Below are 25,617 nucleotides of genomic sequence, written 5' to 3' on the forward strand. Positions count from 1 at the left end.
GAACATCCAGACATAATTGGCAAACCTTGATAGGCCACTTAACAACACTATCACCTTTGCACTAGCATCTCCCAGATAATGCAATTGATTCCAGGTTTCCTTTATCCCTTTTGACTTTCTTAGTCTTCTTTTATACTTCAAAAGCAATCTCAACCAGCCACTCTTCTCAGCCTTTCTTCTACTTTCAACATTCAACTAATTTTCAAAATATTCACTCCATTGACATAAGATTGCATTCACAACCAACAGCATGCATTACCTTCCTGTATGTGTGCATCTGATTTCTTTTCTCTGACAGCTGTACCACATACATCATGTCCTTTTTTTCCTTCAGTGTTTTAGTTTCTCGTCCTATTGCTTTATATTATATCTTAACTCCCCCCTACTTAGTTATTAAACCCCACACACTCCATATTTTTCCAATAACACTACCATGAGATTTTTGAAAAATGCTAATTTGCTTATTCCTCTTTTCCTTTAACTTAAGCCCATAATTTATCCATTATCTCGGTATAAGCTTTACTGACATACATGTTATTCAACTCGCATGTATTCATTAGATTTGCAGCAAAATTTTAACTTTATTTTATAACTACCCTAACTTTATACTCTTACCATATAATAATCAGATATACCTCCATCCATTCCTCGTTTCACCATTACAACCATAAACTTTCTCTTCCATAAACCAAATGAATACGCAATCTAGCAACTCTTATACTCTTCATTATCTCTTGTTCTTTGCAAACCGTGTATTTCTAACAATCTATCGCCTTTCTCAACATTCCCCAAAAATTTTCCAAATAATGCATTTCCAACAATTACCCCTTTTTCCAAAAACATTACCTCAAAACTTCCTCCTCATTCACTCGTGGAATTCCATATCAATCAACATGTTTGTATTTTTTCTCTTGTCACTTACTTTTTCAAACAAATCTATCACAGCCACCCATGTTTTCCAATATCAACCAGGCGTATGTATTCAGGCTATTGTCAATAAACGTCTCCAAAAGCTCTAGAGGAAAATTAGACAATCGATGATAATGAATAAGGCTAAAGCTACCAAAGCCCCATTTTTCCTAATGTAGTAACATTACAAATTCCTCAACAAGTGCAAAATCACTCCTCTAGTCATCTTAATAAAATAACAAACAAATTAGGAGGAAAGAAATACCACTCCCTTGCCCTCTACGCACAAATGGTCTTTGTCCGTCCCATTCCTGCTCACTTAGTACTTTGATATAGGTTTTTTTTTATTTCATTTCGCTAAGTGCCAAACATTCCACCCTTTATCCTTGAACAAATCGGGTATCATACATTTTTTCCATCCACACTACTTAAAAACTTATTCAAAGTCCTAAAACTTGGTACCTTTTTCATCTTTGGTGAATATTTTGCAATATCAGTAGCCTACATGGTATAATTCTGCTGAACACATCCCCACATGCTCTTTGGTGACTTTCGTAACACTTCAGTGATGAGGACGCATTAATTTAATTTTCCTGTGATCCTTCAGAAGTGTAGGCTTAATTATAATTGTTCTTAGCCTGAGGGTCCGAGTCTCGTTTGCCATTGAGTTGGAATTTCCTCCCACAAAGGGCCGCCGGTATGCAATCCTTAACTATATATTCCTCTCCCTCGAAGTAAAATATATCTATTCCATAAAACTGTCCTTAACTATGGCAACAGTGTCAAGGCTGTATTGCTTACATCCCGCTGCAGTAGCAATCATGAGTAAATACACCGACCTTAATTAGTTGGACAGGAACTTATGGTCTATTCAATTTCTTATTCCTTTTCTAGATATAAATCTCTGGCACCGTGGTTCAATTAGTTCGTTATGCATGTTGCATATAAATTTTTCATAATTCCGACCATCTTTTACATTCAGATCTTCCCGGACAGTACTACTTTGTTCGAAAAACTAGGTATGCAGCTAATTCTAATAGTCAGGCCTTCTCCGTCATGAGGTCCAATACTACACAGTATTCTAGAAGTTTTATTCCAACTGTGACCAAGTTGTGGAATGATCTTCATAATCGAGTAGTTGAATTGGTAGAACTTCAAAAGTTAAAACTTTCAGCAAATGTTTTTATGTTGAACAGACTGGCATAAGTTTTATTTTATAGTTTATATATGAAAGCTCTGTTTTAATGTTGTTACTATTCTTAAAATATTCTATTTAAATTTTTATTAATTTTCATATAGTTTATTTCCTTGTTTCATTCCTTCGGAGGGCTATTTTTCCCTGTTGGAATCCTTGGGCTAATAGCATCCTACTTTTCCAACTATAGGTTGTAGCTTAGCTACTACTACTACTACTACTACTACTACTACTACTACTACTACTACTACTACTAATAATAATAATAATAATAATAATAATAATAATGTACTGGTCTCGAGAGTAAGATGTTCACCAATCATATTGAGGATTTTCTTCCCCCAAAGGGTTCACAACCATTGACTGTGCTCCTGTGTCTTAAAACATGGTGGCTAGAAGCCCATGTAGTTCCCAGGATGTGCTACACCACGCTCTCCAGTAAAGTAGCAATCTATCTCTGTGACACAGGGTGGCGTCAGAAGATATTCGCTACCCTTCACATCATATTTAAGCTATTGTAAGGTGAAGTGTTCCTCCCCTTGGCTATTCAAAGTGGTATATAAAATGCCCTATGTGAAATCAGTCTAAGCACTGTCTGCTGGGGTGAATAAAAATATCATCACCTCGCAAAGACTTGGTAAAAAAAAAACGACACCCCACTTTCTAGAAAAAAAAATAATGTATTATGCTAAAAACATGTGTAAAGAAAGTCATATCGTCACCCTCATAAACTTAGTGCCCAAGTCATTTTCTCCACTTGTTGGGAAATAAAAAAAAAAAAACCTTCTCATTTCCTAATTCTTTATATCATTTTCTTGAGCTTCAATTCACAAATTCTTAACAGAAGAATTTGTGAATTGAAGCTCAACACAATGATATAAAGAATTAGGAAATGAGAAGTTTTTTTTTATTATTTCCCAACAAGTGGAGAAAATGACTTAGGCACTTAGTTTATGAGGGTAACGAATATATAAGAATAAAAATCAGTTGGCAAAATATATGCGTATAGCATATGCATATATGTGCTTTCTACATTAGTCTGCATGAACAGTTTCGAGATTAATCGTAACTATCTCGGCTCGCCTCCCCTTTGCGATCCTTACCCTTCTCCTGTTTCACCTTCAATGTCCAATTCGGCCCCTGCCTCTCTTTCCAGTCCAACAGAGCAACGCCCGCCCCCCACCCCCTCCCCAGCACGCTACCCAAACAGGGTAGGTAGGGAAGATGGTCATGGGAAAGGCAGAGTGCCATAAAACCTCGATCAATCATTTTTGACAAGTTTGCTGAAGGGAACGTGCATTAGCTGGCGGAGTTAGTAGCTTCGAACCCCAAATTTCTGACAAATAAAAGGAAAATTGTTGATTTGAAATCGAGGGATAATTATGAAATTTGGTCACATCTGCTATCATCAATAGTTATTATCTGTATTTTGTCCTGTATTTGGTTAACATTTCTAAGTCAAGTTCTCTCTCTCTCTCTCTCTCTCTCTCTCTCTCTCTCTCTCTCTCTCTCTCTCTCTCTCTCTCTCTCTCTCTCTCTCTCAAATGACTAATTCAAACGGTTTGGTTACGATTAGTTTTAAATGATGCCCTCAATATAGTGTTAGTATGTCCATAAATGCTTACAATAATATTTTGAAAAGGTTAGTTTCCTGGAAACAAATTACCTGATAATAGCTGCTTACAATATCGTATATGGTATAAAGAACTTAGCAAATGAAAGTCAAAAAAATAAGTTTTGAACTAGAAAATTATATTTCATAAATACTAAGAAGAGAAACAAAATTACGTTTACACAGACAGTTTGAAAATAAAATTTATTGTTACTTTAACTGTTGGAACCTAGATTTATGTCCACTTTAGGCTCCAGAGCCTTTAAATGTGCGGCCCCAAGACTATATAATAAACTCCCACGAAACATTCGAATGATTGAAGACATTAAGGCTTTCAAGAGGAAACTGAAGACTTCCTTATTTCATGAGTCTTTTGACAGTGACGATTGAACAGTAAATGAACAATACGCGATATGAAACGTTAAATACTCTGAACGAACAAGGTAAAACGACAGTGGAGGTCCTGTAGAGAGTGGGGTTCCCCTGCTGTATGGGACCGGAAAAGCATCCATCAAAGTAAAGTAATTCGTCTAACCACCTGAATCTTGTTTCTAGATTCCACCCATCACTCGATCGAGCCATCTATTTCTGGAGAACATTTTCCGTATAAGTCTTGTAACATCATCTCCTAATGATGACGACCCCGCCGCTGTGGTTTTGTACTCGAGTCGAACTTCTGTGTATATCGTAACATCCCTGTAATTGGTTTTCCTTAACCGAGGGAGACATGATATCTCCAAACGTAATCATCAGTTTGCCGAGAAGCCTTACTTCCGCCGGTCTCGTAAATTAAAAGCGAAACCCGACAAAGGAGACCTGAGTTAATCTTCATGCGGATTGCAAAGGGCCCTCACCTTATCCCCCTGCCCCTGTCCCTCGCACATCCCTCTCTGCTGTTTGTTGGTAGTACTCGCCTTAGTAATTGCATATATGAAAATTAAGCATCTGTATGTTGTCCATGAAGGTTTTTTTTTAGCATATGTAATATAATGCAGTTTGCCTGCATAGAAGGGTAGAACGTTCCTATCAACGACGTTCAATGACGTGAAGAAAACTAAACGTTTTTAGCTATTGTTTGTCTAAAAAGGCTGTGTATAAATCCATTCTGATTTGATTATCTGATACTGGTTATTCGGGCAATGTAGAGAGGTCATTGGGACTTTAAAATTTTGTTGTCTTCAGAACTCAACATAATCATGTTAGGGATAAGAAGATTTGCAATATATATATAAATATATATATATATATATATATATATATATATATATATATATATATATATATATATATATATATATATATATATATATATATATATAATTCCCCTGTTTTTAACCATTTCTGAATCAACATTGCTGTCCCTAATCAGGCCTTCAAAAGCTAAAACTTCTCTCTCTCTCTCTCTCTCTCTCTCTCTCTCTCTCTCTCTCTCTCTCTCTCTCTCTCTCTCTCTCTCTCTCTCTCTCTCTCATTACATGTAAATATCCTATCTTCAAATGTTTTACCACAGTTTTTGGAACAATCAATTTCTTGCTAATCGTTTGAAATTCTTTCTCATAGACACCTGATTTGATTAAGCTGAAGATTCGTAAAACTTTTATAGGTTTCTTATCAAATATAATTTATAACTATTTTATGGAGGGTTTTACTGGTAACAATAAAGTAGGATAGATACCGCCCAATTTCCTCTCTCGATTAATATTTTTAGATTATCTCTTTCCTTGGTGGTTATCAAGGTATTTTTGTCCCTGCATTCTCCATCCATGAGTCCGAATATTTGCATTTACTTGTACGATAGCACTTCCATAATATGTGGGATATAAAACTGCTTGTTTACTAGTCCGTGCCAGTTCTCTTATAATTTTTTTTTTAAGTTTTAAATTGATTTAGCGAAAAAAAAGTTTATTTCTTATTATAAGTGCAAAAGCGGTCTTTTGGATATTTTTAACTGTCCCCTTTTCAATATAACCCCCAGCCAAATTAGTTCTTTCATTTGAATAAAGTAATTGTGTATAAAGAAAAAAAAAATATTTGGCATCATATGCCCACATTTTACAAATTGATATATTTTATTTTTGCACATGGAAAATTCAGAGGATTATGACAAGTTAGTCCATAATTTCTTTTTTTTTTTCGACAAAGTCCTAATAACTTGTTATTTGGGGTATGTGAAGCTGATCGTACTGTGATAATGATATTCTGGCAACCATAGATAATAGAAAAGTGGTTCATTATTGATATAATAATTCTGTTTATGAGTAATTTCCTTCTCTTTAAACTTTCAAGCATTGCTGTTTAATACGATATAACGGTTGCCATGTATGTTTTAATGTGTACACTCTTTTATGATTATTTGTTTTGATGTATATTTCTTAACAATTATATGTTTTATGTTTATTGACACGGTAGCCCTACTGGATAATTCCTGGCATATTACAGGCATTTGTGGAACATCAAAATACATTACATTATTTCTGTACATTTCTATTAAACACCCAACCATTGTAACGAGAGATTTTTCCTGTGTTTTTAATTGCTTGATCATAACTCTTAGTTCTGTCACCAACAGTTCCTGTGCTTTGTGGGTACAGCTTCTATCTGGCCTTACTTGGAGAAATGGACCTTTGATATGTGTTTATTACCTTGCTTGGCAATGTTCAGTATGCTGTTGTGGGATACTTCATTCCCATAGCATAATTGGAATACTTGTATTTCTTTCGGGAGAATTTCCCAGGAACCTTTCTAATTATCTTATGCTTACACAGTTTAATTCCCAGATCTTAAGTGTAAGACTTAATCAAGATTAAAAAAAAAAAAAAGAATTTTCCCAGGAACCTTTCTAATTATCTTATGCTTCCACAGTTCAATTCCCAGATCTTAAGTGTAAGATTTAAACAAGATTAAAAAAGATAAAAAAAAAAGTTTTATGTAAATTCAGTGGCTTCTTTCCCCTTAGTAAGGCTAGAAGAGAATTTTTAGATGTGGTAAGTAGCTTCTCTAGGAGGACACTCCAAAACCAAACTATTGTTCTTCAGTTTTGGATATAGTGGACATTAGGCTCTGTATAGTACTGTACTATGTCCCATCTATCCTCTTGAGATAGAGTTATGTCACTTGAGGGTACTCTGAGGCACACTTTTTTTTTTCTTTTTTCCAGTGGGATATTTTCCCTGATGGAGCTCTTTGGCTTTAAAGCATCCTGCTTTTCAAACAAAGGATGTAGCTTAGCTATTTATAATAATATGCATATGTATAGTATACTGTACCTTTAACGTTAACTAGGGCCTGTACAAGATTTATCAATCCATGGTGAAATGATAGAACGTAGGCGTAGATGCGAACTAGCATTTCTAGGTATGTTATTCTTGTATATTTTAGAAACGTAAATACTTTATATTTAAAGAGTTAAATTCCATTTTTTCATTAATTTGAAAAAAGAACCATTGTTAGTGTTTGTATCGGCAATTGTTTAGCATAGTCATAGTTAAACTGTGAAACTACAAATTAAACGATTCCGCAGTGAACGTACTACACGATTTAGTATTCTTTCGGATAGGTGTCACAGTCACTTGTCACTAATTGTTTTCTTTGTTGGATCCTGTTGTATATCTGTGCATTATCCTTGAATGCAACATCAGGTAAGTTTGAAATAATATATTCAACTTTGTCTTTAGACTTTTATTGGTTTTCAGTAACATTAAGGTTGTAGTTTTGCATTCATTTATTTATAAAAATTGTACTTGGGATGCAAGATATTTTCTGTGATATTGATTGGTTGGAATGCTGTAACCAGTATCGTATTATACTTTAGTAAAACACGAAAATGTATTTTCTAGCAATTAACTTACTGTAAGAACACCAGACAAATAGGAATACAGTACAATGAAACCGAAATATTCTGAGTTCTTGGGCTACCCATTTGGATGTAGGCTATATATCTCGCACCATTATTGTAAGGGTAAACATTAAAAATTAGTTGTTTATACCCTCTTTTGGTCAAACACATGATTTGTGCAACATTGCCGTCTATAAGATAGGATATTGGAGGAACAATGGAAATGCTATGAAATTCTGAAGAATGTGGGACACTCCTAACTGACCTCCCCATTGGTAGCTACGTAACCCATAACATAAAGCTTGCTGCACACTGAGCCTGAACGGAACCGCTGCCGAAGCCACCGAAGCCTCGGAACAGAACAGAAACGACGTCCAGTGCGCACACTGAGCCAGAAGCCACAGAACGGAACCGACGCAGAATTTTATATAAACGAAGGTAGTTTTCCTTAATCATAACTGAGTTTTTATTTAATTGATGTTACAATGATTAGATATTCTGTATATCAATCTTTTATCGAGTCCGTAAGCCAGATGTTTATGCTTTCAAAAAATAAAAAAAAATAATAATAATAATAATAATAATTAATAAGGTATTATTACAGTTTCATCCATTATGGGAAATGTATTATAATAATATGTTTCCCTAGTACAGCACGTGATAACCAAATACTTCCTCTTAATACTTTATTGTTGCTAATGCATACTTACGGAGAAAAAACTATTTCAGGTATTGAAGGTCTTGACTTTTTCTAAGTTTAGTGTATATCTTTCCATGGCCACGCAAGGTACCTCTTGTTAGTTTGTATATCTGTTTTCATCCTACTTGGCTCCTCCCCATTGCGTAATGTGACAATATTTGCTTGAATGCGCATTTGCTCCTCCCACTAATGTCGCTCCTCCAATCAAAATTCTACTGGGATCTTTTCAAGGGTTATTATTGGACGATTCATTTTGTCTCTTATTCTTGTTTCAAGGATCTGTTTTTCGTGCAATATAACATTGTAACCGATAGTATTTTGTTTTTTTCCTATTTCATTATGGGAAAAATTCCTGATTGTCATTTGTTTTTGGGTTGGAAACCTGCCGTTTAAGTTTTCTCGTTACTTAACTGTCATGGATCCTCCGGTGCAGGTGTGCGATATATGTCGTTATTCTTATTTTGAAGTGATCGGCCGATTTCATGGTAATTATAATGGTACCCCAGACATTGTGAATCGGTTTCTTCGAGAGCATTTAGTGTTACCTACAAGTGTTTCGTGTGCTAAATGTGATTCGCCTTTACTTTTCCGTGAAGATATACATGTGTGGTATTGTACAAAATCAGTGAAAATACCTTAAACGAAGAAAAGGAGTTTCTGCAATTATAGTGTTAGTGACTATAAGGGAACTTTTCTTCACGGGTCCCACCTTCCCCCGTGGAAATTAATTTTATTTGTTAATCACTGGTTGCATAAGTGTTGGGACCCCCATTTTGTAATTAAGGGCCTCAGTATATCTCCTACTAGTGTAGACTGGAGAAGCTTTTGTTCAGAAGTGACTGAATTTAGTTTTGATAACCAAGAGGCTATTGGTGGTGAAGGTGTAATCGTTGAGATTGACGAATCTCATTTTGGAAAACAGAAGTATGACCGTGGAAGGCCTCTGAGTGACATATGGGTGTTGGGGGGTATTGAGAGGCAGTCCAAAAAAACATTTATTGTGCCTTTAATTGATAAGTGGCGGGCTTATAATTCTCTGCAGTCTCTTGGATACGATCACCGTACTGTGAACCATTCTGAAAATTTTGTGGAGCCTTCAAACCCCGACACCCATACCCAAATCATTGAACGTCTTTGGCGGGAGCTGAAGGAATGGATACAACGCCTGGTAACCGTTGTGAATACTTCAGGCAGTATTTGTCACGTTTTATTTTTATACACAAATACCCTGAGGAGGAGCTGCTCCATCATTTTTTTTATCACGGCCAGCAAACTGTATCCTCCACAATCTGAGGCACAACGGGTTCCAGTAGCTTTTGATGATTCAGAAGAGGGTCAACCACAGCCTTCCACATCATCATCGTCAGGTTCCATTTAAGGTAAGAAGTGACTTAACAAAATATATATTTAAATTTAGCCCGGGGTAAAAGGGGGGGTCGCAGGGGGGGCGGAGCCCCCCCCCCCCGGTAGGGGTACAGGGCCCCTAGGCTAGGTTAGGTGGGTTTATTAGGTTCGGTAGTGCCCTGAAAATCACTGTGACCTTAAGGGGGGGCGGAGCCCCTCCCGGTAGGGGTACAGGGCCCCTAGGCTAGGTTAGGTGGGTTTATTAGGTTCGGTAGTGCCCTGAAAATCACTGTGGCCTTAAGGGGGGGTCGCAGGGGGGGCGGAGCCCCCCCCCCCCCCCGGTAGGGCTAGGTAGGGGTATAGAGGGAGGGGTGGTGGAACATTAATTAGTTTGATTCTGCTCTTGCTACTTGTAACGATACAGCCCCTGGACCCGATGGAATTCCATATGCAATGATTAAACATGTACCTTTTAATACAAAGTTATTTATTTTAAGCATTTTCAATAGAATATGGCATGATCATAGTTATCCAAGTGTTTGGGAACTAGCCATTATTTTAGCCTTTTTAAAACCCGGTAAGGACAAGTTTTTAGCAGCAAACTACCGACCTATTGCATTGACATCTTGTTTATGTAAAATCATGGAGAAGATGGTCAACGCAAGACTGATTTGGTACCTTGAAAAGAAGAATATTTTATCACCCATTCAATGTGGATTCAGGAAAATGCACTCAACGACTGATGTGCTGATACAACTTGAGTCCTCCATTTGTGAAGCCTTTGCTTCCAAACAGCACCATGTGACAGTTTTTTTTGATCTTGAAAAGGCATATGATACCACATGGAGATACGGTTTACTTAAAAGAATCTATGAGTGCGGATTGAGAGGTGAGCTACCACTATTCATCCAGTCATTTCTTTCACATAGAGTTTTCCAAGTGAGAGTTGGGGAAGCTCTATCACAGAGTAAGTGCCAGGAAGAAGGAGTTCCTCAGGGGAGTGTGCTGAGTGTAACCCTTTTTGCACTAGCAATTAATGGGATATCCTCAGTCATTCCCCGGGATGTTCTCGCAACATTATTTGTGGATGATCTCTCCATATCATTTGCTGGGGCCAGAATGGCAATGGTTGAGAGAAAAATCCAACTCTCTATTGATAAAATTATCCATTGGGCCGATATGAATGGATTTAAGTTCTCAACAAGTAAAACTACAATTGTCCATTTCTGTCGTATACGGGGAGTACATCCAGACCCGGATATATACATCAAAGGTCAACGGATCCCATGTGCAAGTGAAGCAAAATTTTTAGGGTTGATATTTGATTGTAGGCTTACATGGGTTTCTCACTTAAAAGCATTAAAAGCTAAATGTGTTGAAGCTATGAATCTTTTAAAAGTCTTGTCCCATACATCATGGGGGGCAGACTGCAATACAATTTTAAAATTATACAAGGCCTTGATATTTTCCAAAATTAGTTATGGTTGTGAGGTATATTATTCAGCCACCCCAAGCCGGTTAAAAATACTAGATTCAATTCATCATGCTAGCATTAGATTGTCCACAGGAGCCTTTAGAACCTCCCCTATCACAAGTCTGCTTGTTGATGCTGGGGAGTTGCCTCTGGACCTTTACCGGATTATCTCTATTATTCGGTATTGGTTTAGATTGCAAAGACTACCTAATTCTTCAGCCTTTCAGACTGCAAGCCTTGTAAGGCACTCAACCTACTTTGAGTTGCACCCAAAATCTCCTCAACCTTTTGGGTTTCGGGTTAACCAATTATTAAACAATCTGGATATAATTAGAAATAAGGTGCTTCCATTCAAGGTATCATCAACGCCTCCATGGAAATTACCTGACATATCTTTTTGTAAATACTTTATTGGAGTTAAGAAGAATATGACTGACTTAGAATCCAGGTCTCTTTTTATGGAACATGTCGAAGAACATGGGGGATCGACTTTTATATATACTGATGGCTCCAAATTTGATGCTGGCGTTGGATTTGGAGTACATAGTAATGATTTTAATTGTAGAGGTGCACTTCCTCTAACAGCTTCCATATTTACTGCCGAACTGTATGGCATATTAACCGCTATTGAGAAAATAGCTTTGGAAAAGGAGGGTAATTTTACAATTTTTAGTGATGCATGGAGTGTTCTTCAAGCTTTAGAAGTTTTTAATTCAAGTAACCCTCTAGTTTTAAAGATTTTAGAATGGCTTTTTATTATTGGACGGAAAGGTATAACTGTTCGATTTTGTTGGGTTCCAGCACATGTAGGTGTGTCTGGGAATGAGAAGGCAGATTTACCGGCGAAGAATGCGGCATCCGAGTTGCTACCAAGGAGGTATCCCATTCCATGTAACGATTTCCTACCTTACATCAAGAAATTGGTTTGTGATCAATGGCAACAGCACTGGGACAGTCAAGATGGCAATAAAATGAGGGAAGTAACAAATATCATATCACCTTGGAGGTATAACATGATTCCCCGAAAATGGGAGACGACTCTTTGTCGTCTCCGTATTGGTCACACACGGTTGACACATGAGTTTCTGCTGAAGGGCCAACACCAACCGTATTGCGAGGACTGCTTAGTACCTTTAACAGTGAGGCATTTGTTGACCGAATGCCCTAATTTTACTAACTTAAGAAATAGATATCTGTTTGAGGCTCGAGGTGAGGATGGCAGGTTTATCCTTGCCAAGATTCTTGGACATGATGTGTCTTACTATGCAAGCGGAATTTTTAGATTTATTTCAGAAGCAGGTCTTCTGAAAACTATTTAACTATTGTAATGACTTCTTAATTTTTATGGTTTTAATCGAATTCTCTTTTAATTTTCATATACAGTAAATGGTATCGGCGTCAATGACCTTAGATGTCAGGATGCCAGAAAACTTTCAATCAATCAATCAATCAATCTCGGGGTTCGGGAGAGGGTGTGCCTCCCATAGCGAGGCAGCTCCCCCTTTCCCTCCGGGGGAGGATATTATTGATTCTGTGGATTATTAAAGCAGATAAACCATCGAAGGGGATCACCATTATTACAAGACATCGTAGCAATACCCTGGAAGAGATAGAACGCCTTTTGTTGATAGTGATAAAGGACAAAAAGATTGTTGGCAACTATCATTTGTGAGAAGGGCCAGCGTGATGAACAGAAAGAAAGAAAAAAGTGAAGCAAAGAAAACCAAGATAGCATTAACAAGCTCTTTGTTCCGTAACCGAAATACAAACCACGCTATTTACATAGGGTTTACTTTCGGCATAGCTGAAATGACGAGCCATTAGATTTTAACGAGGGTTAAACTACCCCCCGCTCTTGAGAGGGGTAGCTAGCTACCCCTCCCCCCCACACACCGGTGAGGTGCCCCACTTTTCTTTTTTGGCTCGGACGATGTACAGACGTGTCTGTCCCGTCCTCGCATATTTGACAGCCTTAATCTGTTTTTCTTTTTCTTTCAGAGTGTGTGTGTGTGTTTGAAGTTGGCCTCTACCTTTTCTTCCCATCATGCGGAAATGCCCTGGACTTCCCGACCGCCCCTGTGGAACATTCATGTTGGCGGTCAATACAGACCCTCACACCCATTGCCCGCAGTGTCGAGGTCAACGGTGTGAAAGTGATAATGTTTGTATGGAATGTCGGGAGTGGCCTACCTCCCAGTGGGAGAGGTTTGCCCGGCGGCGTAAGAAGAGTTCTAAGCGAGACCGTTCTCCCTCAGGGACGTCCCTGGGGAAGGAAGGCTCCAAGGACTCTTCTTTCGTTGCCCGAACCTCTTCCGAAGCTCCCACTCGTTCGGTCTCTCGTGAGAGGCCTCCGAGTGGTAGCGTAGGTCCTTTTTTTTCCCAATCTGGGGGTTCGGGAGAGGGTGTTGCCTCCCATAGCGAGGCAGCTCCCCCTCTCCCTCCGGGGGAGGATATTATTGATTTTGTTGATTATTAAAGCAGATAAACCATCAAAGGGGATCACCATTATTACAAGACATCGTAGCAATACCCTGGAAGAGATAGAACGCCTTTTGTTGATAGGGATAAAGGACAAAGAGATTGTTGGCAACAATCATTTGTGAGAAGGGCCAGCGTGATGTACAGAAAGAAAGAAAAAAGTGAAGCAAAGAAAACCAAGATAGCATTAACAAGCTCTTTGTTCCGTAACCGAAATACAATCCACGCTATTTATATAGGGTTTACTTTCGGCGTAGCTGAAATGACGAGCCATTAGATTTTACCGAGGGTTAAACTACCCCCGCGCTTGGGAGGGGTAGCTAGCTACCCCTCCCCCCCCACACACCGGTGAGGTGCCTCACTTTTTTTTTGGCTCGGACGATGTACAGACGTGTCTGTCCCGTCTTCGCATATTTGACAGCATTAATCTGTTTTTCTTTTTCTTTCAGTGTGTGTGTGTTTGAAGTTGGCCTCTACCTTTTCTTCCCATCATGCGGAAATGCCCTGGACTTCCCGACCGCCCCTGTGGAACATTCATGTCGGCGGTCAATACAGACCCTCACACCCTTTGCCCGCAGTGTCGAGGTCAACTGTGTGAAAGTGATAATGTTTGTATGGAATGTCCGGAGTGGCCTACCTCCCAGTGGGAGAGGTTTGCCCGGCGGCGTAAGAAGAGTTCTAAGCGAGACCGTTCTCCCTCAGGGACTGCCCTGGGGAAGGAAGGCTCCAAGGACTCTTCTTTCGTTGCCCGAACCTCCTCCGAAGCTCCCACTCGTTCGGTCTCTTGTGAGAGGCCGCCGAGTGGTAGCGTAGGTCCTTCTTTTGTTTCCCAATCTCGGGGTTCGGGAGAGGGTGTTGCCTCCCATAGCGAGGCAGCTCCCCCTTTCCCTCCGGGGGAGGATATTATTGATTTTGTTGATTATTAAAGCAGATAAACCACCGAAGGGGATCACCATTATTACAAGACATCATAGCAATACCCTGGAAGAGATAGAACGCCTTTTGTTGATAGGGATAAAGGACAAAGAGATTGTTGGCAACGATCATTTGTGAGAAGGGCCAGCGTGATGAACAGAAAGAAAGAAAAGTGAAGCAAAGAAAACCAAGATAGCATTAACAAGCTCTTTGTTCCGTAACCGAAATACAAACCACGCTATTTACATAGGGTTTACTTTCGGCATAGCTGAAATGACGAGCCATTAGATTTTAACGAGGGTTAAACTACCCCCGCGCTTGGGAGGGGTAGCTAGCTAGCGCTCCCCCCCACACACCGGTGAGGTGCCTCACTTTTTTTTTGGCTCGGACGATGTACAGGCGTGTCTGTCCCGTCCTCGCATATTTGACAGCCTTAATCTGTTTTTCTTTTTCTTTCTGAGTGTGTGTGTGTGTTTGAAGTTGGCCTCTACCTTTTCTTCCCATCATGCGGAAATGCCCTGGACTTCCCGACCGCCCATGTGGAACATTCATGTCGGCGGTCAATACAGACCCTCACACCCTTTGCCCGCAGTGTCGAGGTCAATGGTGTGAAAGTGATAATGTTTGTATGGAATGTCGGGAGTGGCCTACCTCCCAGTGGGAGAGGTTTGCCCGTCGGCGTAAGAAGAGTTCTAAGCGAGACCGTTCTCCCTCAGGGACGTCCCTGGGGAAGGAAGGCTCCAAGGACTCTTCTTTCGTTGCCCGAACCTCTTCCGAAGCTCCCACACGTAAGGTCTTTCGTGAAAGGCCCCCGAGTGGTAGCGTAGGTCCTTCTTTTGTTTCTCAATCTCGCGGTTTGGGAGAGGGTGTTGCGTCCCATAGCGAGGCAGCTCCTCCTCCGATATTATTGATTTTGTTGATTATTAAAGCAGATAAACCATTGAAGGGGGATCACCATTATTACAAGACATCGTAGCAATGCTGTACCTTGGAAGAGATAGAACGCCTTTTATTGATATGGATAAAGGACAAAGAGATTGTTGGCAACGATCATTTGTGAGAAGGGCCAGCGTGATGAACAGAAAGAAAGAAAAAAGTGAAGCAAAAAAAAACAAGATAGCATTAACAAGCTCTTTGTTCTGTAACCGAAATACAGTACAAACCACGCTATTTACCTAGGGTTTACTTTCGACGTAGCTGAAATGACGAGCCATTAGATTTTAACAAGGGTTAAACTACCCCCGCGCTTAGGAGGGGTAGCTAGCTACCCCTCCCCCCCACACACCGGTGAGGTGCCTCACCTTTTCTTTGGCTCGGACGATGTACAGACGTGTCTGTCCCGTCTTCGCATATTTGACAGCATTAATCTGTTTTTCTTTTTCTTTCAGTGTGTGTGTGTTTGAAGTTGGCCTCTACCTTTTCTTCCCATCATGCGGAAATTCCCTGGACTTCCTGACCGCCCCTGTGGAACATTCATGTCAGCGGTCAATACAGACCCTCACACCCTTTGCCTGCAGTGTCGAGGTCAACGGTGTGAAAGTGATAATGTTTGTATGGAATGTCGGGAGTGGCCTACCTCCCAGTGGGAGAGGTTTGCCCGGCGGCGTAAGAAGAGTTCTAAGCGAGACTGTTCTCCCTCAGGGACGTCCCTGGGGAAGGAAGGCTCCAAGGACTCTTCTTTCGTTGCCCGAACCTCTTCCGTAGCTCCCACTCGTAAGGTCTCTCCTGAGAGGCCGCCGTGTGGTAGCGTAGGTCCTTCTTTTGTTTCACAATCTCGGGGTTCGGGAGAGGGTGTTGCCTCCCATAGCGAGGCAGCTCCTCCTCCCCTCTGGGGAAGGATATTATTGATTTTGTTGATTATTAAAGCAGATAAACCATCGAAGGGGATCACCATTATTACAAGACATCGTAGCAATACCCTGGAAGAGATAGAACGCCTTTGGATGATAGGGATAAAGGACAAAGAGATTGTTGGCAACGATCATTTGTGAAAAGGGCCAGCGTGATGAACAGAAAGAAAGAAAAAAGTGAAGCAAAGAAAACCAAGATAGCATTAACAAGCTCTTTGTTCCGTAACCGAAATACAACCCACGCTATGTACATAGGGTTTACTTTCGGCGTAGCTGAAATGACGAGCCATTAGATTTTACTGAGGGTTAAACTACCCCCGCGCTTGGGAGGGGTAGCTAGCTACCCCTCCCCCCCACACACCGGTGAGGTGCTTCACTTTTTTTTTGGCTCGGACGATATACAGACGTGTCTGTCCCGTCCTCGCATATTTGACAGCCTTAATCTGTTTTTCTTTTTCTTTCAGTGTGTGTGTGTTTGAAGTTGGCCTCTACCTTTTCTTCCCATCATGCGGAAATGCCCTGGACTTCCCGACCGCCCCTGTGGAACATTCATGTCGACGGTCAATACAGACCCTCACACCTTTTGCCCGCAGTGTCGAGGTCAACGGTGTGAAAGTGATAATGTTTGTATGGAATGTCGGGAGTGGCCTACCTCCCAGTGGGAGAGGTTTGCCCGGCGGCGTAAGAAGAGTTCTAAGCGAGACCGTTCTCCCTCAGGGACGTCCCTGGGGAAGGAAGGCTCCAAGGACTCTTCTTTCGTTGCCCGAACCTCTTCCGAAGCTCCCACTCGTTCGGTCTCTCATGAGAGGCCGCCGAGTGGTAGCGTAGGTTCTTCTTTTGTTTCTCAATCTCGGGGTTCGGGAGAGGGTGTTGCCTCCCATAGCGAGGCAGCTCCCCCTCCTCCTCCGGGGGAGGATATTATTGATTTTGTTGATTATTAAAGCAGATAAACCATTGAAGGGGATCACCATTATTACAAGACATCATAGCAATACCCTGGAAGAGATAGAACGCCTTTTGTTGATAGGGATAAAGGACAAAGAGATTGTTGGCAACGATCATTTGTGAGAAGGGCCAGCGTGATGAACAGAAAGAAAGAAAAAAGTGATGCAAAGAAAACCAAGATAGCATTAAGAAGCTCTTGGTTCCGTAACCGAAATACAAACCACGCTATTTACATAGTGTTTACTTTCGGCGTAGCTGAAATGACGAGCCATTAGATTTTACCGAGGGTTAAACTACCCCCGCGCTTGGGAGGGGTAGCTAGGTACCCCTCCCCCCCACACACCGGTGAGGTGCCTCACTTTTTTTTTTGGCTCGGACGACGTACAGACGTGTCTGTCCCGTCCTCGCATATTTGACAGCCTTAATCTGTTTTTCTTTCTCTTTCAGTGTGTGTGTTTGTTTGAAGTTGGCCTCTACCTTTTCTTCCCATCATGCGGAAATGCCCTGGACTTCCCGACCGCCCCTGTGGAACATTCATGTCGGCGGTCAATACAGACCCTCACACCCTTTGCCCGCAGTGGCGAGGTCAATGGTGTGAAAGTGATAATGTTTGTATGGAATGTCTGGAGTGGCCTACATCCCAGTGGGAGAGGTTATCCTGGCGGCGTAAGAAGAGTTCTAAGCGAGACCGTTCTCCCTCAGGGACGTCCCTGGGGAAGTAAGGCTCCAAGGACTCTTCTTTCGTTGCCCGAACCTCCTCCGAAGCTCCCACTCGTTCGGTCTCTTGTGAGAGGCTGCCGGGAGAGGGTGTTGCCTCCCATAGTGAGGCAGCTCCCCCTCTCCCTCCGGGGGAGGATAATATTGATTTTGTTGAATACATGTATGACCAGACTGTATCTAACAATGATCTTTTCCAGCTTTGGGCTTCCTTGGGGCTTAAGGGCTCACCCTCCAAGGAAGCCTTGTTTGATCTGATCCAGTTGGGGGCAGCTGTCCAACAGGCGCTGATAATACCAGAGGTAGACCCTCTGGCTATTGTCGACGTCGTTGTGGCAGAGGCGTCCAACGGGTCGGGTCAAACCCCAGCTGCTACTGTTGCCGATGTTTCTGAAGGCTCAGGTTCCCCCTCCGAACATCGTTCGAGGGGGAAGCTGGGTCCAACGGTCTCTCCTGGGAGTGTTGCTCCCCCTCGGGGTAGTGCACTAACAGAGACTCCTCTTCGGAGGACCAACGATGGTGATACCCTGCCTCGAGGTCGTCTTCGCCGCAAGGCTCGCCCTCCTTTCGTCGCTGAGGCCTTCCTTCTCCTTACAAGGGAGTTAAGAGGCACCTTCTCTTCGGGTCTTCATCCTCGTCGTCCCCTACAAAGGACTCTTCTCGTCGGGAGTAGACCGTGGCAGTAACATCACTGGACCTCTCTGCAGATCGTTCGCGATCTCTTGTGCCTGCCAGATCTTTCTTGCCTACGCAAACAACGGTTCCTTCGGGGCAGAAGGGCTTATCCCATAATTTGGGTAAGTCTCTTCCGCGCCAGGTTTCACCTGTGCGCCCTTCAGTAGCGTGCAAGCGCCACCGCTCTTCTGATCGCCAGCACCCTCCTGATCGTCAGCGCGCTCCTGCTGAAGAGTCTCCTGACTCTCCTCGCCAGCGCGCTCCTGCTCGCCAGCGCGCTCCTGCTCGCCAGCGCGCTCCTGCTCGCCAGCGCGCTCCTGATCGCCAGCGCTCTCCTGCTCGCCAGCGCTCTCCTGCTCGTCAGTGCCCTCCTGCGCGCAAGCGCTCTCCTGCGGCGAGTCGTTAGACTCTTCTCGCCAGCGCTCTCCTGATCGCCAGCTCTCTCCTGCTCGTCAGCGCTCTCCTGCTCGCCAGCGCTCGCCTGCGCGCACGCGCCCTTCGGTCCCTGCTGCGCGCCCTGCGCATCAACAGTCTCCTGAGCGCCGTCAACCTCCTGCTTGTCAGCGCACTACTACGCGCCCAGTTCCTGATGCGTGCCCTGCGCGTCAACGTTCACCCACGCGCCCACGATCTTCGGATCTGGGCGCAGGCAAGGACATTGTTCCGTTGCCTCGCCAGCATTCCCCTGCGCGTTGACCGCCGCCTACGCACCACCATGCGTTTTCTCCTGCGCGCACTTCTAAAGTGCATGCGCGCCCGCACCCCCACGAGTCAACTCCTGAGCCCGCCCACGAGACTTCGCCCTCGAGCACTTCAGCGCCCCCTGGCCCTGCGCCCCAGTTGGCAACTTCTCTCCACACCACTGTGCGCCATCCTACGCGTCGGAGATCTCCTACGCGCCTGCGCGATCCTTCACCTATGCGCGAACGCTCACGAACGCGCCCACGCGTCTGATCGCCACAGGTCTCCGACTCGCCCACGCGCTAACTCGCCTGTGCGTAGTCGGTTGCCTACTCGCATGCGTCTTCGTTCGCCACCTACTCGCATGCGTCTTCGTTCGCCAACGCGCCATCGCTCGCCAACGCACCATCGCTCGACAACGCGCCATCGCTCAACAAAGCGCCATCGCTTGCCAACGCGCTTCCTCTTGCTTAGGCTCCACCGTTTGCCCACGCGCCATCGTTCTCCAGATCGCCAGCGATCACCCAGGCACTCGCGCACACCCTCACCTGTGCATTCACGCACACCTTCGCCTGCGCGCCCACGCGCCTCCTCGCCAGCGCGTCCACGCGCCCACTCGCCCACTCGCCCACGCGCCCACGCGCCCACTCGCCAGCGCGCCAACGGTCACCCGCATGCGACCCAGCGCCGACGCGCGACCCAGCGCCGACGCGCGACCCAGCGCCGACGCGCGACCCAGCGCCGACGCGCGACCCAGCGCCGACGCGCGACCCAGCGCCGACGCGCGACCCAGCGCCGACGCGCGACCCAGCGCCGACGCGCGACCCAGCGCCGACGCGCGACCCAGCGCCGACGCGCGACCCAGCGCCGACGCGCGACCCAGCGCCGACGCGCGACCCAGCGCCGACGCGCGACCCAGCGCCGACGCGCGACCCAGCGCCGACGCGCGACCCAGCGCCGACGCGCGACCCAGCGCCGACGCGCGACCCAGCGCCGACGCGCGACCCAGCGCCGACGCGCGACCCAGCGCCGACGCGCGACCCAGCGCCGACGCGCGACCCAGCGCCGACGCGCGACCCAGCGCCGACGCGCGACCCAGCGCCGACGCGCGACCCAGCGCCGACGCGCGACCCAGCGCCGACGCGCGACCCAGCGCCGACGCGCGACCCAGCGCCGACGCGCGACCCAGCGCCGACGCGCGACCCAGCGCCGACGCGCGACCCAGCGCCGACGCGCGACCCAGCGCCGACGCGCGACCCAGCGCCGACGCGCGACCCAGCGCCGACGCGCGACCCAGCGCCGACGCGCGACCCAGCGCCGACGCGCGACCCAGCGCCGACGCGCGACCCAGCGCCGACGCGCGACCCAGCGCCGACGCGCGACCCAGCGCCGACGCGCGACCCAGCGCCGACGCGCGACCCAGCGCCGACGCGCGACCCAGCGCCGACGCGCGACCCAGCGCGATTCCGCCGGGTTTCGCAGTGCGCCCAACCTTGCGAGTTGCCGGGGCCGCGTGCTTCCAGATCGTCCTCGCGATCGCCATCTTGGAAGCGCCGAGCACGCATCCAGGAGCAGGAAGACTCATCGGAGAGGTCCAGGCAACATTCTTCTTCCCTTTCTTCTTTTCAGGCAGGCCCTGTAGTTTCCACTCCTAAGGATCAGCCGATCCCCTTCCCTCCAGTGGGAATCGCTGACACTGCGTCAGTCAGCCGCCAGCCTTGGTTTGGTTCCCTGATGAAAGCGGTCGTGCAGGCTATGAAGCCAGCCCTCGCCCGTCTGGGACTAAAACCAAAGGCTCCCTCGCCCCCGCTGAAGAGTAGGAGAGGAGTGGATTTCGCGGTAACTTCTTCCAGGGTTTAGCTGGCTCCCAAGAGGTCCGTCGGGAAGGCCCCTTCCCCTTTGAAGGCGTTTTCTCCTTCTCCTGTGGACGAACCTTTCCCGTCCTCGGGAGAATCTAGTGAGGTGAGGCACTCTCCCACGGCACCAATGGGAGGAACCCCACCTCAAGGAAGAGAAACGTCTCGTGTAGGAGGGACCTTCCAGACCTCTTTGCTGGAGTCCTGTATCCCTCCCAGGAGGGAGCCCAAGGACTCAAAGACGATACCCAAGTCATCGTCGAGGTGTCGTCTAGAGCTAACCTTTTCCCGGGAGAACGTCCGCATGTCCCCCCATGAAGAGCCAATGGGGACAGGAGACTTAGCTGCCAGTCCACAAGGAGGAGAGCAGCGCGAGTCGGAGCACGCCTTCTGGCAGGTCCTTAATTTAATGAGGCAACTCAATAGTTTTAAGGACCCCGAGACCGCCCCTCGCGAAGGCAAGGATACGGTCCTGGACCAGGTTTACGATATTCAGAAGCCCCCCAAGACCAGTGCAGCCCTGCCCTGGTCCCAGGGGGTGAAGAGTGCCAGGGACAAGGTCGAGGGCCAACTTTCTGAGCTCGCTTCCTCCAGCCGTTCTTCTGCCGGGAACAAGCTCCTCCCACCTCCTCGCGTTCAGCAGAGGAGGTACTTCGAGATCATGGAGGAGTCTTGTTTAGCTCTTCCCCTCCACCACTCTGTGGAAGAGCTCACCAGGGGTCTCTCTTTAGAGAAACTCAATGCCCGGCAGGTGACATTCTCAGCGTCGGAGATCCTGAGCCAAGAGAAAGTCGCGAAGTGTGCCATGCAGGCCACTTCGTGGCTGGATGTCTGGCTAGGGTCTCTGGGCATCCTATTGCGCTCTGAGGACTTGTCCAAGGAGAGCAATAGGAAGGCCCTGGAGACCTTCCTCCTCTCGGGCACGCGCTCCATCGAGTTTTTAGCTCACCAGGTCACTAACCTGTGGGCTAACTCGATTCTTAAGCGTCGTGATGCGGTGACTGAGAGGTTCCACCCGAAGGTCCCCGCTATGGATGTCAGCAAGCTCAGACATTCCTCCATCCTTGGAGGAAACCTGTTTGAGCCCAAGGATGTAGAACGGACAGCTGAGAGGTGGAGGAAGACGAGTCATGATTCGCTCCTCCAGAAGGCCCTTACATCTCGGCCCTACAAACCTCCAGCTCCTCAACAACAGCAGCAGCCTTGCAGGACACTGAAGCAGGCTCCGGCAGCTAAGACCAAGGTGTCTAAACCGCAGCCCTTTCCTGTCAAAGACAAGAAGGTCGGAAAGTCCTCCAGGGGAGGCAGAAATCCTAGAAGGAGCGGCCGAGGCCGCAAACGCTAGGAGTAGCAATCCCCCTGCGTGTCCACCTGTGGGGGGATGCCTGCAAAGTTGCGTGCTCAGGTGGCAGCAACACGGGGCCGATTCCTGGACGGTCTCTGTGATCGGACAAGGATATCGCGTCCCGTTCATATCATCTCAACCTCCCCTGACAGCGAATCCAGTGTTGTTGAGCTCCTATGCCATGGGATCGGCAAAGGGGCTAGCCCTTCGGGCAGAAGTCGAGACCATGCTCAAGAAGGATGCTCTCCAGGAGGTCTTAGACGGCTCCCCAGGCTTCTTCAGTCGACTTTCTTGTAAAGAAGGCGTCTGGAGGCTGGAGACCCGTCATCGACCTCTCAGCCCTGAACAAGTTTGTCAAGCAAACTTCGTTCAGCATGGAGACAGCAGACACGGTCAGACTTGCAGTGAGACCGCAAGACTTCATGTGCACACTGGATCTGAAGGACGTGTACTTCCAGATCCCAATCCATCCGTCTTCCAGAAAGTACCTAAGATTCAGCCTAGACCACAAGATCTACCAGTTCAAGGTGCTGTGTTTCGGTCTCTCCACAGCACCTCAGGTGTTCACCAGAGTGTTCACACTGATATCTTCGTGGGCTCATAGGAACGGCATCTGTCTCCTCCGTTATCTGGACGACTGGCTGATCCCAGCAGACTCGGAGTCGACCCTTCTTCGACACCGAGACAGGCTTCTGGGAATTTGCCAAGATCTAGGGATCATGGTAAATCTCGAGAAGTCCTCTCTGCTCCCAACACAACAACTGGTATATCTAGGCATGATATTAGACACCAATCTCCACAAAGCCTTTCCATCAGACGCATGATATTAGACACCAATCTCCACAAAGCCTTTCCATCAGACGACAGGATAGCAAGGCTGAGGAGGGTTGTAAAGCCTTTCCTCAGCGATCGAGAAGACCTTCCAGCCCAATCTTGGTTACGTCTCTAAGGTCACCTAGCCTCCTTGGCCCGTCTAGTTCCCAACGGCCGCCTCAGGATGAGATCCCTGCAGTGGCGGCTCAAGTCCCGGTGGGATCAAGGCATCGATTCCCCGGACTCTCTGGTCTCGATAGGACCTGCGGAACGGAGGGACCTGCGATGGTGACTGACCGACGACAACCTTCGAAAGGGAGTGGATCTTCTCGTCCTTCCCCCAGATTTGATGCTGTTTTCGGACGCATCAAAAGAAGGGTGGGCGGCCCACGTTCTGAACCAGAGGGCCTCAGGCCTATGGTCAGAATCAGAAAAGTACCTCCACATCAACCTGCTAGAGATGAAGGCCGTATTTCTGGCCCTTCAACAGTTCCAACAGACCCTGGCGGGCCACTCCGTGATGGTGATGAGCGACAACACCACAGTAGTGGCTTATATCAACAAGCAGGGAGGTACCTTTTCACTACAGCTATTCCATCTTGCAGTAGAGATACTGAGATGGACCGAAGTCCACTCGATACGTCTAACAGCTCGCTTCATTCCTGGCAAAAGTAATGTGCTCGCCGACAGTCTGAGCAGAGCTTCGCAGATAGTGAGTACCGAGTGGTCTTTGGATCCTCAAGTAGCCAACAAAGTCCTGACTTTGTGGGGTTCCCCGACAGTGGACCTGTTCGCGACAGCCTTTAATTTCAAGCTGCCGCTGTACTGCTCCCCAGTCCCAGACCCCAAGGCACTCTGGCAAGATGCCATCCAACAACGGTGGGACAACATCGATGTCTACGCCTTCCCACCGTTCTGTCTGATGAGAAGGGTGCTCAACAAGACCAGACTATCGGTCAACCTGTCGATGACCTTGATAGCTCCGCTATGACATCATGCAGAGTGGTTCCCGGACCTCCTGCAGCTCCTGATGGAACCCCCGAGAGAGCTTCCCCCACGACACGAGCTACTCAGACAACCACATTGCAACATCTTCCACAAAGCTATAGCATCGCTTCGGCTTCACGCCTGGAGACTATCCAGCGTCTCCTCACTCTCTCACTTTTCGCAACAACTTGCGGAGCGGATGTCTCGACACCTGCGAAAGTCATCCGCAGGGGTCTACCAGGCAAAGTGGAGAGTCTTCTGTGGTTGGTGTCGTGGAAGGGTATCTCTCCCCTCGATGCCTCTATTCCAGCAATTGCGGAGTTCCTCGTTTATTTGCGGGAGGAAATGCGCCTTTCGGTCTCGGCGGTGAAAGGCTATCGCTCAGCCTTAAGCCTTGCCCTCAGGCTGAAAGGAATAGACATTTCCTCCTTGCTGGAACTTTCCTTACTCATACGAAGCTACGAGCTTACCTGCCCTCAGTCGGAAGTGAGACCTCCTCCTTGGAACGTGGTTCGGGTCCTCAGTGCTCTGTAGAGACCATCGTTCGAACCATTACGCCAGGCCTCTGACCAACACCTGACTTGGAAGACGGTATTCCTGCTTGCTCTGGCTTCGGCCAAGCGAGTCTGTGAACTTCATGGTCTCTCATACGACATCGCCCATTCAAGGGGATGGGGGGAGGTAACGTTCAGGTTCGTCCGTCCCTGAGTTTGTTGCCAAGACTCAGAACCCCGGAGTGCCGGACCCACGGTTCGACTCCTTCAGGGTTATGAGTCTCCGTTCCGTAACAAATGACCCAGATCATCTGCTACTCTGCCCAGTAAGAAGTCTGAGACGTTATCTGAAGAGAACAGCTGCAGTCCGTCCCCGCGTCCCTCTTAATGAGAGAATGCCTTGATGAAGTCATTGAGCTTCAGCATGGCATTTCATTCCCGTGCTGAAACTTGGTGACGGGCAAGAGGTCTTTCGAACTTGGGGAAATTGCTCCCCCAGTTCGAATCTAAATTTCCCTCTTCCACCTTTTTCTTTTTCTCAATATTACTTCGACCTTATCCTAATTTCATAAACTTTCTTTCGTCTTGCTTTCCAAACTCTATGAGAAAAATTCCCTCATTATACTGTATATGTGTATATATTATGTACATGTATATTTATTATAATAATTTTTTTTTTTTCCTATGGCTTGGATGTTTCTACATCCATTGTAGCCCCGGCGGGGATGTTCATACATCCTTTATTGCTGCTTGCTTTGATGAGTGGGAGGAGGTATCATGGTTGGGAGGTGT

The 25,617-nt window shown here is 46.1% G+C and overlaps 1 protein-coding gene across 3 annotated transcripts in view; it reads left to right on the plus strand.

The window, feature by feature from the left end:
* The window catches only part of LOC137629674 (uncharacterized), a 127,008-nt gene that overhangs the window by 71,973 nt on the left and 29,418 nt on the right, over positions 1 to 25,617 (plus strand). The window contains exon 1 of one of the 3 annotated variants that reach the window (XM_068361226.1): positions 7,036 to 7,070. The exons of 1 other annotated variant lie outside the window; for it this stretch is intronic. In XM_068361226.1, the coding sequence (XP_068217327.1) occupies positions 7,051 to 7,070 (20 nt within the window). In that variant the 5' untranslated portion in view covers positions 7,036 to 7,050. Of the gene's footprint in view, positions 1 to 7,035; positions 7,071 to 7,191; positions 7,355 to 25,617 lie in introns of those variants that run through there. One more of the 3 variants, XM_068361228.1, reaches the window with a different exon arrangement.

The sequence above is a fragment of the Palaemon carinicauda genome, chromosome 37 (genome assembly GCF_036898095.1).
Source record: "Palaemon carinicauda isolate YSFRI2023 chromosome 37, ASM3689809v2, whole genome shotgun sequence".
Lineage (NCBI taxonomy): Eukaryota > Metazoa > Arthropoda > Malacostraca > Decapoda > Palaemonidae > Palaemon > Palaemon carinicauda.